This window comes from Anguilla rostrata, chromosome 18, assembly GCF_018555375.3.
Source record: "Anguilla rostrata isolate EN2019 chromosome 18, ASM1855537v3, whole genome shotgun sequence".
NCBI classification, from domain to species: domain Eukaryota; kingdom Metazoa; phylum Chordata; class Actinopteri; order Anguilliformes; family Anguillidae; genus Anguilla; species Anguilla rostrata.
This window is the reverse complement of record NC_057950.1, coordinates 7,005,316-7,023,352: the sequence shown is the minus strand read 5'-3', so window position 1 is coordinate 7,023,352 and position 18,037 is coordinate 7,005,316. Positions and strand designations below refer to the sequence as shown.

The following is an 18,037-nucleotide window of genomic DNA, read 5'->3' as shown; positions in this document are numbered from 1 at the left end:
CATGTGTGTAATATTTTTATTGCCATCAGAAATGTTTTCATTTTGATTCAGTGGAGCAAATTGCCATCGTAGATTACATTACATTTCGACGGCGCCACGGCAAGCCTGGTAAACTGGGGGTCTTTTTTCCCATGAGGATCTTTTCTGTGCTGCATGCTGGTTATGGCTGTTCTTGATGATGTAGATCTTTTATAATTTAATGGCACGCTCTCCTGCAACCTAGTAACAGATTGCATTTGAATCGCTGGAGAATTCCAGTCTTATATTATTTATGAAGATAATTGGTTTGGAAATGCAGTCACTCAATTGGAAATGGTTCGTTTTTACCTTTAGCTTTAAAAAAAAAATCTTTTTTTAAACCCTAATTAAATCTTTTTGACAATAAAACGGAGCCCCATAAAATACATTTGGAGGACAACTGTTTGTGAAATAGTTTGGCGAGTAGATGGCCCCACTGATAAAGATACTCAGATAAGGGCGTTCACAGAATTGCCATAATCAGGGTACGATTAGAGTGTGTGCGCATGTAAACACACCCATTGATTAAATGACATTATAAATGGCGTGTTGAAAAAATACAGTTTACACATCCAAGGTAATAAGATTGTTGTAATTTATTATAGATTCATTTTGTACTGGATACAAGAATGATACAGATCCATTACAGTGGCCTGTTGTGACTGCTGGACAGATGTGAACAGGTCCCCACCTTACAACTTGGCTGGGGTTAAATTTAGGGAGCTTAGGATGGATGAAACACGGGTTCGAAACAGCCACCTGACCCTGCTAAAAGCATTATTGTGCCATCTCAAACTCAAGCTGTTCCATAGTGCTGTATGTACGGCACCAAAACGTACTCAAACTCACTGGTCAGCACTGATCCTCAGCAGGAATCACCCCTTTCTTAATGATCAGGTTACCATACAGAGATGTTTCCCTATCAGAGGAGAGAGGGGCATTATGGGTATTTTTGTTGACTGTGACTGAAAAGCAAATGAATGTGAATTCACTGTCAGTATCCACTATTTTAAAAAAACGGAAAAGTCTAGACTTACCCAGTGGCCACAACGGCGAAGGATTTCTTTGCTCGTTCATAAAATGCAAATCTCTCAACCTTTTCCAATGGCTTCTGAAAATGAGAGATTAAATGTAAGTGTTAGTGGAGAAGTGCAGCATTATTCAGTTGATAACAATCTGCAGTAGAGTTGCAATCTAAATCAAATGCCCACATCTCATGAATAAAATGAATGCGGTATGTGTGCCTGCTGCTGGGAATTTGAACAAAAACAACTCATCGGCAGATGGACACGCAGAGAGACTGTTAAAAGGACATTTACAACATCACACGGAATCTATTGCTTATGAATTTTCTGAGGTTATCGCTACTAGGGTCAAGTAGTAGAAGTGGCAGAACAGCTCACTGATTTGCATTAAACACGGATTACCGAATAACTCATCACTAATAAGCTAAGGGACTGCTCATGGATTGCTCCTTGGCACCTTTTCTTTTTTTTAATCCATGGCAGCGTGGATGCACTCTTAGAAAAACAGGGTTCTAAAAGGGTTCTTTGTTCTTCATGGGGGAACCCCCCCTATTAGTTCTTTATGGAACCCTCGATGGTAGGTGTGAAAAGTGAGAGGACTGAAGCATTTTGCCTGACAAGAAACTGCTGAACTAGATAGGGTTCCTCTATGGAGATGCAGAGGAGGTCTTTTCGAACCCCTTTCTTCTGAGAGCGTAGACTGCGCCAGGCCAATAAGGGAAGTCGTGATTAAGCACCATTCTCGCGCTGGTCGAGGCCCAGATGGTGCATCAGGGCAGGCTTCCTTCCTTCAGCATCCCGCCCTGCAGAGCAGCTTGCGTGTCCGCGCGGGCGCGGGTGCGACCGACGGACGGACGGTTCACGCGAGGCAGGCTAATTACGCCAACGACAGCACTCACATCCGATCCCGCCTCCTTCAGGAGCCCGCTGTACGTCTCCCACACCGGCACGGCCAGCCCGCTCTGCCTGTCGCTCGGCACCAGGTCCATAACGGCAGCCTGTCACAGCCAGACCAAGCTCAGCGATCGACTTACAAATTCTGCCTGAAGGACTATATGTGCATAAACAATACAGAGCACTTCGGTTTCTGACGAGAAATCGAACATGCAGGTTATTGGTTACTGGTATCAGCAACAGTTATATATAGCCTGGCTACACCAGGTAAAATGCTAAATGGAAGTTGTATATTCCAATCTATACCACAGTAAAGGTTGGAAGGACAATGGTAGGGTAAACCAGTTTGCGACCATGTAAATCTTTAACCAAACCTTTACAACGGTACTACCTTTCCACACCATGATCCTTTGAACAGGTCACGTGCACATATTTCTCTATGATTCACCCAAGTTATTTATTGGTGCTTGGCTCTATGCACATGCATAATTTCACAGCAGTACAAACCACGCAACACATGTCCATCAAATTGGCATCACACAGTGGGCTACTTTTACTAAGACTTTACGATTTTTAAAAGGCCTTGTGCCATCTCATTTCAGCAGAAGTTTGAGACCTACCGGCCTATCGACGTAGGTGTCCAGAGGAAACAGCTTTAATATGGCTTCCAAAAGTTCAGGAATCCGCAGACCTAGAACACAGTAACCAGCGTATTACCCTCGTCCAAAAACCATACCGAGGAGCTTCAAAATCAGCAGACTTGACTTCGGCATCAGACTTTGCCGCTTAGAAAGTTTTTCAGATGCAAACGTGATTCAGCAGTCATTAAATTGTGCATTACATAAGGCGGACGATTAAAGTTAACGTCGAAAGACCAGCACCATACCGTCAGCACGTATTTCACTGGGCCCACATCTGCAAGTTGATGAGGCTGGAAAGTTTGCATCAGCAAGTACTTGAAGGAAATAAGAGAACACCAATGTAAAGACAGTTTATATAGATCCAGCAAGAAAAGGTATCACATGTAAAAGTTAATGGATTATACATGCAAATGTGAGCCTGCAGTACTTCACTATATACTCTCATTTAATATATATATATATATATATATATATGAGTCTAACTTCAATTGTGAAAAAATTCTCCATTAAGGACATATGCAAACAGACGCCAGCCCAATTCTGACGCAGTGTATAATAGGCAAATTCATGAATATACATAACATCTATACCTTCTGAACAAGCCAGCTTGTTGCAAACACAATGGAATCACTTCGCATCAATAAGCATTATTGCAAACCTTTTACGAGTCTACCAGCTCTCTTCAGTTGCTTTTCCACCGCATGGTACCGGCTCAACTTGCCTCGACTCTACTCGCTTTTGGTACCAGGTACTTTGTTTTCCACTGCAGATAGTACCCTCCATCATCCTTCAAGGTGTTGTAGATGGAAAGACTTTTCTGGAACGTGTTTGCAGGACTGCCTGGGAGCTTTCCAGGTTGCTTGGGTTTTTCCCAAATTGTAAGAGTTGGCTAGCTGTGGCAACCACTTTCCAGCTTACACCAGGAACACTGGTGGGCTGAATGTTGGATACTACATCCAAGGAGACTGCCTATCCCTTGCAGAATTGGCTCTTAAAACCATTTCCTGACACTGGACGGCTGACAGCCGTCCAGTGTACTACCTTTCCACGTATAAATGTCCCCCCTTTGTTTTTGTCAAACTGTTTTTTTTGGTTTTTTTTTTTAAAGGTTATCAAGATTTACTATTTGGTAAATTAAATGCTAAAGCCCTTGATATAGGAAACCATGATGAAAAATGCATGTGCAACAAGTAACAAAACAGTTTATTTAACAAACAAATGCGCAAATAAAAAAGCAAACTATATAGGCTACATAAACAGAACAATGTAAATTTTCAAATGCAAACAAATCGGCGCAGCACAGCAAACTACGTACATAAGCTAAATGTTATGTACAATGTTAAATGTAGCGCAAATACAAATGAGCGCAAAGTATAAACTACGTACATAAGGACACAAGGGGTCTAGTCCAGGGGCAGAGGAACCGGGTCTAGTCCAGGGGTGGAGTAACCGGGTTTAGCCCAGGGGTGGAGGAACCCGGTCTAGTCCAGGGGTGGAGTAACCGGGTCTAGTCCAGGGGTGGAGGAAATGGGTCTAGTCCCAGGGTGAGGCCGCAGTCCAGGGTGGAGTAACCTGGGTCTAGCCCAGGGTGAGACCGGTTAGTCAGGAGAACCGGTCTAATCCAGGGGTGGAGGAACCGGGTCTAGCCAGGGTGGAGGAACCGGGTCTAGCCCAGGGGTGGAGGAACCCGGTCTAGTCCAGGGGTGGAGGAACCGGGTCTAGTCCAGGGGTGGAGGAACCGGGTCTAGTCCAGGGGTGGAGGAACCGGGTCTAGTCCAGGGGTGGAGGAACCCGGTCTAGTCCAGGGGCGGAGGAAATGGGTCTAGTCCGGGGGTGGAGGAACCCGGGTCTAGTCCAGGGGCGGAGGAAATGGGTCTAGTCCGGGGGTGGAGGAACCCGGTCTAGTCCAGGGGCGGAGGAACCGGGTCACGCCGGTCACTCAACGCCTGCACAAGCTGGCTCAGCGTACTGAGGAAGGCCTGATTAAAAGCTGCGGTTTGAGCGTTCTCCTCCCTCCTCAAGGCCGCGTCCTGCTCCCTCGCCCGCACCGCGTCCTCGAGGGCCATCTGGTGGTGGCGCTCTCGCTGTGCCCGGGTCAGCTCCTGCTGCTCCACATCTGCCGCCAGCATCTCCCTCAGGACAGTCACATGCTCCTGTTCCCGTTCCCGTTGCCGTTTCCTCTTGCCTGGACAATAATGGAGAAAAAACAATGGTGGTTAACAAAAGGACGTTTATCAAATATTTTTTTGGTAAACACCTAGATTTGGAGCTTGAGACAATTCACTTTTCAATCAAAGCATTGTTATGCAAGTACATTATGTTCAATTACCACAGGTTCTTAATTTTGGTGCAGAAAATAGGTTCACAGACTACAGGCTAGAGGAGTTGAAGCTTTTTCTCCTGTTATATTAACTGCATTGGAGTTTGGTCTGAGAACAACCAATGTACCATTGAGAAATGATGATGTATGATGTTATCTCAATATCAATACAGACAACTCTAAGTATAAGTACATAATCATATTATATAAGATTCTGGTGTACACTGTTATATCTGACGGTATTGTTTTACTCTTACTTTGCTGACTTGCAGCTACTGATCACACCACTATGGCACTTTGTATTTTGAGACGGTATTTTTGCATTATTAGTTCAAGTATAACACTAGTCGTGGGTACTGTATGTGTACCGCTATTGCCTGTAATTTGGGTTTGAGTTTAATTGCTCTTTGATTGATCTTATCTTATCGTAAAAGTAAAATGGTACACTTGCAGGTGTTTTGCCAGGCCTACCTGTGAATACACGCTGCGGCGTCATGTTGGCGCTGGAGGCTGCCGGCGTCGGTGGTGCTGCTTCTGGTGCCGGTGTCGACGCTGCTGCCAGTTCCAACGGGGCTTCATCGGGGGTCACTGAACCCTCCTCGCTTATCGAAACGTAATCTTGAACAGAAAGATTATACAAATGACTTGTTAATTACACAAACTACTACGACACAATACGAAATAGCAACAACAACTCTAGAAAATTGAACGTGAACAATAGCACATGGCACAACAATAGCACTAGCTAATGTTATCTGCTTGGTGTTGGCATAAAGCAGCAGTCAGCGACATGTTGATTTTACACAAGTTTAAGAATAAAATAAGCTTGGTTGTCGGATGTGAGCTTTCCAATAGCCCGCCAACTAAAGAAAACAAAGCTTTCAAGCAGAGTTAATGTTAAAAAAAAAAAAAACTTACCATCCTCCATCGGGGGCTCCAACGAAGGCGTGGGCGAGTCGAGGCTGCCCTCCCTCCCATTGCTCGCCGGTTTATGGCCATATATAGCGTCCATTTTACCGAACCACTTCCAACTCTTATTGTACGAACCACTCCGGCCGTTATGGTCCTTGACAGATCTGTAATAACTTTTAAGTTTTTTTAACTTTTCCCTACACTGTTGGGGTGTCTTTCGGTAGCCCTGTGCGGCCAACAGTTCAGAGACTTCTTTGTAGACCTTATCGTTACGCGTTGGTCCTTCCAGCTCTCGCTGGATCCTTTCGTCGGCAACCAAAGAGAGGAACGTCTGCACCTCCTCAATTGACCACGGCGTGTTTCTGCGGGCTGCCATTTAATCTTTCAGTCCAGTGAGTAAATTTAATAAACAAATAAATAATAGTAGCTTGGCTATTTAAAAATGGCGGGTTTATTCAGGATGTCCCCGTGTCGCGCAATGATGACGCAATGAAGCAGTGATGATTCTGGTGACGATTCTCTCTGACCAATCAGTGGTCTGCAGTGTTTTCACGTCACCTTTTGGTATCGCTTCAGCTCGCTTAGAACCTCAACGGAGGTGATACAAAAAAAAAGTACCAGATACCAGGTACTATCAGGGTTCCACTCATTTTAGGAAATAATTTTCCAGGACTTTAAGGACAATTTCCATGACTTACAGATATGAAACATGCACAATGGTAACCCAAAGCCGGTGGTGGACCGGGAGGAGGGGGGCAATGTGCAAGTACCATAACCATTCAAAACTGTGCTGCCGTGTAATCTCAGCAGCTAATAAAAATGAGAAAACCGTAGAAAAATACAGAAAAAAATACTAAAAAATATGCAATCTCTGCTCTATATACAGCTTGACTAATGGCCTAGCCTACAATTTTCCAGGACCTCACAAACATTGCCACGACATTTTGTAAATTCTCATTTTCCAGGTGTTTTCCCTGACTGGAAAACTAGTCTATACATTTACAAGTTTTCAAGGTTTTCCAGTGGGAACCCTGACTATCCACAACTTTTGCCCGATGGAAAACCAGAAAAGTCGAGTAGTCGGTACCATGTGGTGGAAAAGCTACTTTAATGAGCAGCCTACAGGGAAGTTAGTTGTACGCGGTTCACATTAGCGACATTTTAGGTCATTCGAGAATTAGAACCGTCTGCCGCCGACACAGTGGGAGATGATGAAGCAAATCATGTTTCAGATTCTCGACCACATATTTTTTTGAACGTTCAAGTCAATTGACTGTCGCACTTCAGGAACACAGAAGTTGAACTCGCACTTGTAAGGAAGTAGCGTGCACGCTAGCAGGCCTTTTCGTTGTACTGTTTTATTTAATCGTTAAACGATTTTGGTCGAACATGTTTGCAGGCTTCAGTTCTTACCCAGTTCATCGCCGTGGCCCATCTTAGCCAACGTATACAACAAATCTGGCGAAAGTATAGAGGGTATTCCTTTCAGTACCACCATTGTTGCTCACAATCACAAACCAAATGTGAAAATATTGTGGGAAGTCATGAGACCAAATTATGCTCATTTATTGGTTGGTCATCCAACTGCGGAAGTAGCGTAGAAGACGACACAAACGGGAAGTGAGACCATAGACATAAGTCCCCAGATATTAAAATCCTGCAGTGAACATGTAAGATTTCCAGGTACCACTTCTCCTAATACGCGGATATGAGCAGAAAATACTCCATAACAATAATTCAACTGTAGACGCTGATTATTTGCCATGTTTTTCGTAAAACAGTTTCTTAATGGAAAAAGATTAGCTGTGCACATGGTCGACATAATGTCACAATAACAACGACTCATTAGAAATTAGGTAATTGACGGAGGCAATTGTTATTTTGGTCTGGAAGTTAATGCACTGTATCATATTTATTTACCTCACTGCAACGAAAACAATGCACTCCACAGTCCAGACATGAAAGCATGAGCTACTGCGCCCACTAGTGACCAGAGTTAATATTGCATCATATGAACAGCGTGACCCTGCATTTTGCGCTTTGTTTTTCCTTTTACCCATTTGTTGCTCGTGATCAAGTTCAGTTATTAGTATTCATGTCTGCTTTGCTTTTAGGTTTCAGAAATATTAGTACCATTTAATTAAATAAGACAAGTTGATTACTGTTGTAGTCTATATGTGACTATTTGCCAATACTATCTGTAATAAATGGCTATACTGTTGCAATGTTTATTGAGTTGTTTAAAATAATGAACCAGTGTGCAACAACAAGCTCGACGGCAATCCTGAGGATGCTGATGCTGAAGAAAAATAAACTATCATTTAGCTACGCTAGGTATCGGAACCAATCTTGCATGTTAAATAAGACATTTTAAATACTGCATAGCTGTCTTAGATTGTAGTTCCTTGGAATTTAGACAAACGCTTTACAATCTGACTTGTTGCTTAAATACTATGCAAGAGGTCAACATGTGTGTAGTCTCACGTTGTTAATCCAAATGCATCCAAGAAGCTTCATAACTGTCTGAGTCTAATTTAACGGTTGCTTCCAACATCCAATCCCGAGAACTATGGGGACCGCTGGATATTTTTTACTTTTTAGTATTTTATTATAACTTTTTCCTCTTCCACATGATTTGTTTATTGAAGACATTTTACATGCACACGTGAAGCTCGGCGTCTTTTAAAATGAGAATCTCTCTCTATTGAGCCTTAAAAATTTATCCAGAAAAACCAAAAACATCAATAACTGTTTTGAACACAGCCGATGCCTCCGTTCACAGTAACGAATACCTTATACATCATTTGCGTGGCAAAATACAACTTTAAGATATGTAAAACACTTAAAAGTTCAGATGAGAAAGAAATTGGACAATATTAAGAGATAGTATGCTGTATTTATATTACCCTAGGCTGAATAATGCCTCACTGTGCACTGAGATTGTAGCCTTTATCTTGAAATCATGTGATAGCCTAATGTTATTTTTGACACTCATAGGTGGGCTCGGGGTTGGAACGAGGAAGTTCTTAAACTCTCGTGCAGGCGCATCATCTAATGCCAAGAATGTGAGATAATGAAAATATTTGTCAGATCAAAACCACGATTCCACCCTAACTGTTTCGCCTGGAACCGGGTCAACTTTTCAGGAGTAGAAAAAAATTAGAACGTACTGTGGTTTATCGGGTGAATTTTAATCCCGTATAAGCATTACATCTGCATAAAAAAGGGTTTAGGAAACCAAGTCAAGATGCGCAAATAGCTGAGCTCGCGCCGCGGCGAAAGAATAACACCCAGAACGTGCAGCTGCTGCTAATGAAAGTTGACTTTTTTTTCAGCACTCGATGAGGTTGTAATTTAGAGGAAATTTCTATTTTGTCGTCGTGAATTAAAAGTGTGGAGGCGCTGCAGCTGCAATATATGGATGGAGGAGAGTGGAAAGACCGGCGGGGGACTGAACGAGTGACAGAGGAGCCAAGACTGTCTGATCAGTTGAAAGCTCTTTTCTTTTATGCGGGGACCCATGCTGCTCCCCCGTTGATTTTGCCTTTTTCAAACGAGTTTATCACGCTATGAAGGGCTGTCTATGCCAAAATGTAACGTTTTGCCCCCTTTGTCCGCCTTGAACGCTTCAATTGGGTCTACATTTATTATTTTGACCTTTCGTTAGCAGGGGATAGACTTCAAAGTGGAACCTCTGTTTTTTTCTTCTGAGGGAACTTTTGTGCCGTCTCCTCGGTGAGAAGACTTTTTTTTCGCCTCCCTTTTAGAAGTTTCGTTCCAGGAGCTGAGAAGAAAGACAACTCCGGGGGAATATTGAATGAAAATAAAAATCAATTAGGCTATGGACTCGCGAAGATATAGGGAGGCCTATAGTGAAGAAGCACTGAGATCACACAAAAATGCCTTCACAGATTGCCTGGAAATAAAAGGCACTTCTATAATCAGATCTGCTATGGATTTTTTGCCTTTCTGAATTGATAAACTCTGCTTTTTAAAAAGCTAGCCCATTCTTGCGAGTTTTGTTTGCCATTGTTTTGGCTTGGATAATTCTTTGGAAATATATATTGCTTATTTTAAATGGTGCGTATTTGGGTAATTTCAAATTCTAAAAATTTAAAAATATAAACCAGAAAAATTTGTCTACCCATTGCCAAAAGAGTTTAGTTATAACTCATGAAAATGACCAAAATACTATTGATAGTCAACAAGTATATACTGGCCAGTGAATAATGGAGAGAGAGGGAAAAAAAAACAACTATAGCCTACCACTTGACAATTTGCGAGTAGCCTAATTTCAGACAGCAATCATGGTTCAAGAAACACAGTCAAAATTAAATTTATTTTAAATAATAGGCTGTTAAATCATTTGCTTTGGTTGGATTAGGCTACTGCCTATTGCCTATATAGGCTTATCACTCAGCAATGCGATAAATTAATACATTTCACATGAGAAACAGTCCTGTAAGAAGAAAATAGATTCGGGTCAATGGTTTCATCTAAACAACCTAAATAAATAATGTTCAAAGTAGCCAACGACACAGTAGGTGCATTTAACAGAAGCAAAAGCAAGACATTCTCGCAATTTTCTCAGGATAAAGCTACAGACGCTGCTATAAATCTAGCAGACGCTCACACGATAGTCGCTGTCATTTGTTTAATGTTAGTCTACTTACAAAGTGTCGGGGATCTCGGTTAAAAATGACCTTCCTTGTCATAGTCCTATATTGTGATTCATTTTTTGGAGGAATTTTATGGCTTTTTCAGTAAATGAACAAAATAGAAATAATAAATGTAAACTCTTTTAAAGTGTGAATCGATACCAAAATCCTAGGCCCTTCACAAAATTAATCAAATCAGTATCAAGCCGTTTTAAAAAGGCAAAATGAAAAACTACTGGAGGGATGTAGCAATGGTACAATATCTTTTTATTCCACACGATGCGGAAGACCACTAAACAACTGTAGACAGTTTGTGAGAAAATGGCAAGTTCATTTTAAATGTTGGCAACTTCAGCGTTCTCTTGTGCATCGTTCTGCTCTCATGCGGACTGTTGTGACTATATAAGATATTTCAGGTTTGGGGATTAAGTCATTATATCGGAGTCGAAGCACCGAAATTCCAATATACGAGGTAGGCCGAACAAAATTATTTTATTTTGCGTTACATAACTCACAGTAGTAAGAACCACACAGGGTTTTCTGAACTCCATACTCCAACCGAAATAAACCAATTCTAAGAGATAAAGCAAAGTGCGATAGTGCCATCTTGCGCTAAACTAAGGGCAACGTTTTAGAGTCCTGTGCAATAATCGAATTTCATTATCGTCATTTTTGATGTAGATATAATCTATTTCACCTTCCATTTTGTCATAGAGTACATCATATTGTAGCCCACATATGTGTATAGTTCTTAAACGTCTTATAACGAACTTAAAACGCGGTTTGTCGAACACTTTTTAAAGTGCAGTCAACCGTCTACAGTCATGAAGTCATTAATAGAGCAACAGTAGACGCTGCATCCTGCCAAAATGGAAAAAGCACGGTTAAATCGTCTTAACAAAACACCCTAAGGTGATAACGGAATGTTCCCACAGTCACAAACCAAATCACGTTTAATCAAAAGCCTGTGTAAAACAAGCGGCTTAGGCACAATTAAAACGATAGAGGTGCGCAGGTTATTCAAAGGTTTAGACCACAGCGACAGGACTCAGGGAACCAAACAGCTTAGCACCAGTGGAGCTCAAATCAAATGGACATGCGAACAAATCACTGCTACCTTTTTATAGCCACTTTTTATACTGTTGGCTTACAACTATGATTTCATTGAAAATGATATAAGATCTTATGTACTATGATGTATTCTACCTGATACTCAACGACCCTTCCTCGGTATGCAGTGTTTATACAGAATAATTGTCTGCTGGGGGCATTATTCGCGCGCCCCTTACCCGTTACCGCGGAACTCATACGAATTTCACCTATACATTTTGCCTCACGCGCCAGCCCTTAAAACGTCTGTTCCATGTTTGTGGCATAGCCATTACAGCAATATTTCAGGTGATCTATCCACAAGAAACATTCCATTAATGACCAGAAATATGCAGCTTTTCAAACAATTAATATTTTTATTCAAAAGATGTAATCAGGGCAGGTTCTTCAGAAATGTTCAGACTACCAGTAAAAACTACAAATAATCAAAAAGGCCCATGAATTATCGTATTCGAATTTTAATACTATAATATTTATTATCGCGAGTAGTGTTACGGAGTCTCAAAGACCTATCCCCGATTATCCCACACCACCAAGAACCGCTAAATTAAAGGAAACCGTAAGGCATATCGCAGGTCAACACTCATTTTAATTGTCCTCACTTCTGTTCAATCGTCCCACTGTGTGTAAACTTCCATTAATTGTCCTCAAAATTAGCTTTCCTTTTTTCAACAAATGCAGTCATTCCTTCTTTTCTGTCATCCTGTGGGGGGAGAAAGAAGATTTTATCAGTAACTGACTGGAGTGGCTTCTGAAGATAACGGAAAGAACATGGATTACTCACAGTAGCAAAGGTTGCGTGGAATAATCTCTTCTCCAGGCGATTTCCTTCAGCCAAACTCAACTCAAAGGCTAGAATAAAAAAAAAGGGTGTCAAATAAATTGCCCGTACAAGCATATTTTTGGACACACAAGCATATTCATCTTTGGTTGCTGAGTTGACTCTCCAGCAACGTCAACATAATCCTCTTTCATAAATTCCCACAGAAATACGAGTAGAAAGCGACTGTGTCTGACAGGCCAAAAATCTGAACCAAAACTGATGAGTAATTCCTAAAATCTGCCCAAAATCCCACTTTTACAACCACTAACATTCAATCTTTCACGGTTAAGACCATTGTGTCATACTTGCAGGCCTGTTCCATAAGAACTTGACTGATAAAAAAAAACAAAAAACAAAACAAAAAAAAAGCAGCAGGCTTAATCATAGCATTGGTTACATGCCTGAGTTGACAGCTTCCTTGGCCATTGCAGAGACCAGCTTCGAGTTATCTGCGATTTTCTGCCCACACTTCACCGCTTCCTCTACCAGCTGGTCAACGGGATAGACTTTACTAACAAGGCCTGCAATGAAGAGTGCAGCAAGAAGCAGAAATAAAGGGGGCTACTCTGGAATGCACGTTACAGAAGCACTACAATGTACTGGAGTTAGGCCAGTGGCAGCAGTGATGGGTAGTGGTGCTAGCTTTGAAAAGAACGAACGAGAGAAATACAATCAAACGGAAAGAAAACATCACAAATGGAAGCTTGTAGTCACGCCTCATACGAGTATGGAATAATGACATTTTAAAAGTATTTTCACATTTACAAACCTTTTCTGCCTTAAAAGGCCTCGTGGTATAGAAGCAGAACAAGGCCACAATGGCCTGGCAATGGCATATGACCGAAAAATAGCTGTATAACGTTTCCCACAAACACGGGTCTATAACAGGCTGCTTTTGTACGCAGGTGTGCATGCATATACACGTGAAGGCTTATGTTATGAAAAATAATTTTCAAATACAACAAAAAAAATCAATCGCACGCATTTCAAAGTACCGCATGTGAAATTTTCAAATATGTTAAATACGTATATATGTCTACCTCAGGGCTGCTTGTCTTCTTCCGTCCACCTTCTTTACACTGTTTCCATGCAGGTGAATGTGAAAGGCGTACCTGACTGCTTGGCCTCCTGCGCAGTTATTCGGTCTCCTGTGAGGACCATCTCCATGGCGAGGGATTTCCCCACTGCCCTCGTCAACCTCTGAGTTCCACCAGAACCTGCAGACGATCAACTGTCAGTCCCCATTTGGCCAAACAGACCTGGGTCAAATATGGATATGTTTTGGATTCAAATACTTTTCTACGATTTACTGATCTTGTCTGGTGTATTAGAACCAATGAAATACTCTTAAAAAAGTGCAAACCCTGCCTTCTGGTCATATTGGCAGGCTCGATTACACCAGGCAAGATCAACAGAGCACAGAAAAATATTTGAATCCAAAACAAATAGGTATTTGACCCAGGTCTGAGATCAACATACTGCAGAATGATCAAAACATAAATTTAAACCCCTTTACATCCACTGTGCCATACAAGTCACTTAATTCATCCTACAATTATTATATATATTCTTTGAATATCATAATACAGAACGCAAAATGTTACGAGCCCTCCTTTTTAAATTTCACGTCTCTACTGCCCTCTGGTGGCCATTATGCAGATATTTCCGCATGCAGGTGCATCTGGTGAGGTTGGGTTATATGTACAGAGCTGTACAAGTAGCAATGGCCACACCTCTCGGTTCACGATTAAAGTAATTAGCAGAATTTCACCGGGTATGGTTCCGAGCAGGATTTCTGGCTGTCCAAACTGCGCCTTCTCGCCAGCGTAGATAATGTCACACATCATGGCCAATTCACAACCTCCGCCAAGCTGTGGAGCACAACATAGGAGATATATAAAATTCCTCTTATTATATTATATTATTATTATTATTATTTTATTATTATTATTATTATACGTAGAGGTAGCAGTAAAAGTAGAAGTATTAAATCTGGGTGATGATTCCTTTCGATATAGGACAAAGCATATGTCCATACTGTTGCATCCGACACCTGCCAGCCACTTCAAAGATGGCCGATATAAAGCTGGTATTCCTGTAGTTACAGCAGCTGATCACAGACAATGGTTCCTTATTTTAATGTGTGTTCAGATTTATTTTTCAGCCTTCTTATAACTGAATCCAAGGGAATGTGTAATTGTCTCGATTAAACCAATTTAGTTTCACGACCCAGTTTGTACTATCGTCGTGTTTTAAAGAGCTGGGAAATTAGATGAATCAGCTGCTCCTCCTTAAAGCAGAGAGAAGTACTGTAAAACAGAAAATTCTGTATTCTAGTACAATACATCTGAATATTTCAGTGGCATTTTTCTCTCTCATTACATGACACACATGATAGCCTTGTTAGCATACAAATATGGTTTCCAAACACCTACAGCAAATCCATTCACAGCGGCTATGACAGGCTTCTTCACTGACGAAATCCTGTTCCAGTGTGCCAGGAAGTTTCCACCGTAGCACTCCTGAAAAGTTCTGTTCTGCATCTCCTTAATATCCGCTCCAGCTGAAACACAGCACTCTGAAGTTTCAATCGGTGATATCGACACGTCCATCACACATTAGGCATTATTAGGCCTACAATGTCAAGCGATGAAGGTACATTATTTCAGTAATCATAAGAGTGTGCATTCATAACTTGCTCACCGCACAGTCCCAACAAGATCCCACTGTTCACTTCAGCTATTTTGTAATACAGTGATTACTATGTTCTTTGATGTCATTTCAGTATTTTTTTTTTTCAGGAAGCTGAGTGTGGGATGTTTTCAAGGTCCCAAAACCTGGAGAATACCCTCACCCGCAAAGGCTCTCTCGCTGCCAGTAATGACTATGGCCCCGACCTCGCCATCGGCTTCAAATGCATCCAACGCCTGGCCCACTTCCGTCATCAGCGCGTCGCAGAGAGCGTTCAGGGCCTTGGGTCGGTTGAGCTGAATAAAACCCACATTCCCTCTTTCGCCCTTCTTGTCCACCAGGATGTGCTGATATTGTCCACCTGAGGAACAGTACACTTGCGTTTGAAGATGACTAACACAAAAGGGTCACAAATGCAGCTCATCGTTCATTCAATTCACACTAGGGAGGCATGATAGTATCACCCCGTATCGCCATTGGCCAATAACTGCCAAAAAATTTTTTATTGGTATCGGCCCGATTATAGGATTATGACCGATGTGACTGGCTGATATGATGACACCATAGCCTACATGTGCAACTGATGTGCTCTGGTGCTGTAAATGTCATGTTTAGCTTCTTATTTATTACTATGTTAAACTGTCATTTTTAACTGCCAAATGACCAAACTGATCGGTGTACTGGATGCCATACATGGTTATTTTACTAACTCATATTTTCATTGAACTCTGTTGGCATAACATAGCGCAACATAAGAAACTGTCCAAACTGGTTGTAGGCTGTATTTGGACTGTGCCAGATTCTGTTGGCAATAAAGTGATTCCAAAATCTGTCATCTATGAGCCTGGCACAAGTGAAGCTATGGTAAAAGCAGAAAAAGTGGGAAAACGTGCGATGTTGGCTAGTCAGTTGTAAACCATTGCTTTGTATCTTATAAAAGCTAGTTATAATATGCACTCACTTTATTATTCCCACAGTAATATTACATTAAGCTGCTACTAAACTAGCTAGCTGTAAATATGAGCTCATGAACTAGTTAGCTAGCAAGCTGCCAAATCTTGTGTATGTTAGCTGTGGGTGTGAACGTTTGTGTGCTTTTTGAATTTAGTATAAGTGTCGGCAAAATCAATACATTCGTAGCGCAGGTGATACAGGCAATACATTCAAACAAATCTGCGCTGGTTTTTTTTAACCAAAGAACAGCACCACATCTCAGCTGGAAACTGAATAGGTTTGATCTCAATTTACGAGTGCTATACTTCTGGTTTTCATCAGCTGCTAGCTGTTCCACATTAACCATTCAGTGGAAGGTGGTTACAAGGTATTCGTACTTTGGATCTCTACTTCCAAGAAGATAACGAAAAAAAAAACTCCACACTAGATTATAAAAGAGTTTGACCGTGAAGCGTTATGTTTGCTACGCACATGTCATTGTAGTCGTGATATTGCAATACCTGCTAAATTAAACTATAAAACATATCTTAACGTACCTGCGCTGTACTTTCGTGCAGCTGCAAATGTGTACGGTACTGATCTAGTTGACTTCAGAAAGAAGGCTGCAGACCTGCAAAACACTGCCATTTTTGCAGCAGACAAGAAGGTGAAAAGGGATATACTGCAGCGAAACACGCAGCTGTGTCCGGAAACGGAAATTCACGCGATCTTTTCCACATCCAATGAAATGCTCCGTGAAAGTAGGAGGGGGAGAGAAGCGTCCAATTGCTGTTCGCGGGTGTTAGTGGAGGTACCCGTGAGCACTGGTCTGATGTATCATTTTCCTTATATACACTGCCTGGCCAAAAAACTGGCAACAATTCTTTTAACCCTAACTGATGCAATGTGTAGCTTCCATAGACCGTATGAAAGGTAGCTTCTCATTTCTTAAACAACCATGTCGGAAGACGTATCCCGTGGTCGTGGAAAAGATGTTACTGTGTTTCAGAATGGGCAAATTATTGGGCTGCATCAAGCAAAGAAAACAACTAAGGAGATTGCTGAAATCACTGGAATTGGGTTAAGAACTGTCCAACGCATCATTAAAACCTGGAAGGATAGTGGTGAACCGTCAACTTCACGAAAGAAATGTGGTCGGAAAAAATACTGAATGGTCCTGATCGGAGATCACTAAAACGCTTGGTGAAGTCACGTCGTAAAAAATCGACAGTAGAACTCACGGCTGTGTTTAATAGTGAAAGCAAGAGCATGTCCACACACACAATGCGGCGAGAACTGGGACTAAACAGCTGTGTGGCCACAAGAAAACCACTTGTTAGTGAGGCTAACACAGCAGTAAAGGAGCTGGATTGCTGACACTTTGAAATAATGTAACATTTTGCGCTCATTTTCTTAAGGCTCTTTTCTTATGGAAAGTGAGATGGTTTGTCTCAGAGCTATTTTCATTTGTACAGTTATATGCAGCACTCAATGGCATTTTTATTTACTGGCTGGCTAACTCTCCCTCCTCTATCAGTAGGAATGCAATGAAATTTGGTGTGAAGACAGGTATATTCATAGCAAGCCATGGCCATTTAAGCTGATCAATTTGGTCCAAATGGGTCCTTTACTACCAAGCAGGTTGGCCATTCTATTTCTTCTTTTAAGGGTTAAGATTTTGCTGTGTGGTAGACAGACAACACTTTTATGGTCACTGACTGTAAAACACAAATATTAAATTAATTTCTCGCATCCAGATGCCAGACTGAAGTTCAGGAATTCCAGAAACTAACCAGATATTCACTGTCATGTGTTCTGATATTACATTGTCAGGCATGATATGCTGGAGCTGAATATCTAGAACAAATCCAGCCCAAGCCATCAGGTGCAGGCTAGTCTCACGAGCCAGTCTGTTTTTTAACTTCGTTCAAGGTGCAGGCCTACAACATTGAATAGGCTTTTGAAAGCTAATTAACAGCATAGAATATACAAAAGAAGTTTATGAAAGCATG

General features: G+C 41.5%; 3 protein-coding genes across 8 annotated transcripts; all 3 read right to left on the bottom strand.

Moving 5' to 3' along the window:
- Nucleotide 1: 1 nt before the first annotated feature.
- On the bottom strand, nt 2-7,383 carry fuom (fucose mutarotase). Of its 6 annotated transcripts, none has more exons than XM_064316660.1 (7): nt 7,224-7,383; nt 2,824-2,892; nt 2,558-2,628; nt 1,943-2,041; nt 1,056-1,129; nt 858-937; nt 2-716 (listed from the first exon to the last, which is right to left on the bottom strand). In XM_064316660.1, the coding sequence occupies exons 1-6, from the start codon at nt 7,306-7,308 to the stop codon at nt 871-873; spliced, it is 465 nt and encodes a 154-aa protein (XP_064172730.1). In that variant the 5' UTR covers nt 7,309-7,383; the 3' UTR covers nt 2-716; nt 858-870. The 6 variants fall into 6 exon arrangements, with proteins under 6 accessions (XP_064172730.1, XP_064172733.1, XP_064172732.1 ...); XM_064316663.1 differs by having other exon boundaries at nt 2-219; XM_064316662.1 differs by having other exon boundaries at nt 2-721; nt 868-937.
- LOC135244411 (zinc finger and SCAN domain-containing protein 29-like) lies at nt 4,428-7,227 on the bottom strand. Its single transcript, XM_064316657.1, has 3 exons — nt 5,817-7,227; nt 5,370-5,516; nt 4,428-4,763 (listed from the first exon to the last, which is right to left on the bottom strand). The coding sequence occupies exons 1-3, from the start codon at nt 6,184-6,186 to the stop codon at nt 4,480-4,482; spliced, it is 801 nt and encodes a 266-aa protein (XP_064172727.1). The 5' UTR covers nt 6,187-7,227; the 3' UTR covers nt 4,428-4,479.
- A 4,531-nt stretch (nt 7,384-11,914) lies between the features above and the next one.
- Nucleotides 11,915-16,747, bottom strand: echs1 (enoyl CoA hydratase, short chain, 1, mitochondrial). The gene is made up of 8 exons (XM_064316655.1): nt 16,583-16,747; nt 15,256-15,453; nt 14,837-14,964; nt 14,173-14,272; nt 13,514-13,618; nt 12,803-12,922; nt 12,363-12,430; nt 11,915-12,281 (listed from the first exon to the last, which is right to left on the bottom strand). The coding sequence occupies exons 1-8, from the start codon at nt 16,671-16,673 to the stop codon at nt 12,216-12,218; spliced, it is 876 nt and encodes a 291-aa protein (XP_064172725.1). The 5' UTR covers nt 16,674-16,747; the 3' UTR covers nt 11,915-12,215.
- Nucleotides 16,748-18,037: the final 1,290 nt, after the last annotated feature.

Coding starts and splice junctions, on each gene's coding strand:
- fuom (XM_064316659.1), bottom strand. CDS start 7,308: ATGGTGGTACTGAAAGGAATACCCTCTATACTTTCGCCAGATTTGTTG. Junction 2,893..7,223: donor GGGCCACGGCGATGAACTGG/GTAAGAACTGAA, acceptor ATTTCCTTCAAG/TACTTGCTGATGCAAACTTT. Junction 1,130..1,942: donor TGAAGGAGGCGGGATCGGAT/GTGAGTGCTGTC, acceptor TCTCATTTTCAG/AAGCCATTGGAAAAGGTTGA.
- LOC135244411 (XM_064316657.1), bottom strand. CDS start 6,186: ATGGCAGCCCGCAGAAACACGCCGTGGTCAATTGAGGAGGTGCAGACG. Junction 5,517..5,816: donor GGAGCCCCCGATGGAGGATG/GTAAGTTTTTTT, acceptor TTTCTGTTCAAG/ATTACGTTTCGATAAGCGAG. Junction 4,764..5,369: donor GCCGCAGCGTGTATTCACAG/GTAGGCCTGGCA, acceptor ATTATTGTCCAG/GCAAGAGGAAACGGCAACGG.
- echs1 (XM_064316655.1), bottom strand. CDS start 16,673: ATGGCAGTGTTTTGCAGGTCTGCAGCCTTCTTTCTGAAGTCAACTAGA. Junction 14,273..14,836: donor CCGCTGTGAATGGATTTGCT/GTAGGTGTTTGG, acceptor TGTGCTCCACAG/CTTGGCGGAGGTTGTGAATT. Junction 13,619..14,172: donor CCTGCTCGGAACCATACCCG/GTGAAATTCTGC, acceptor GATCGTCTGCAG/GTTCTGGTGGAACTCAGAGG.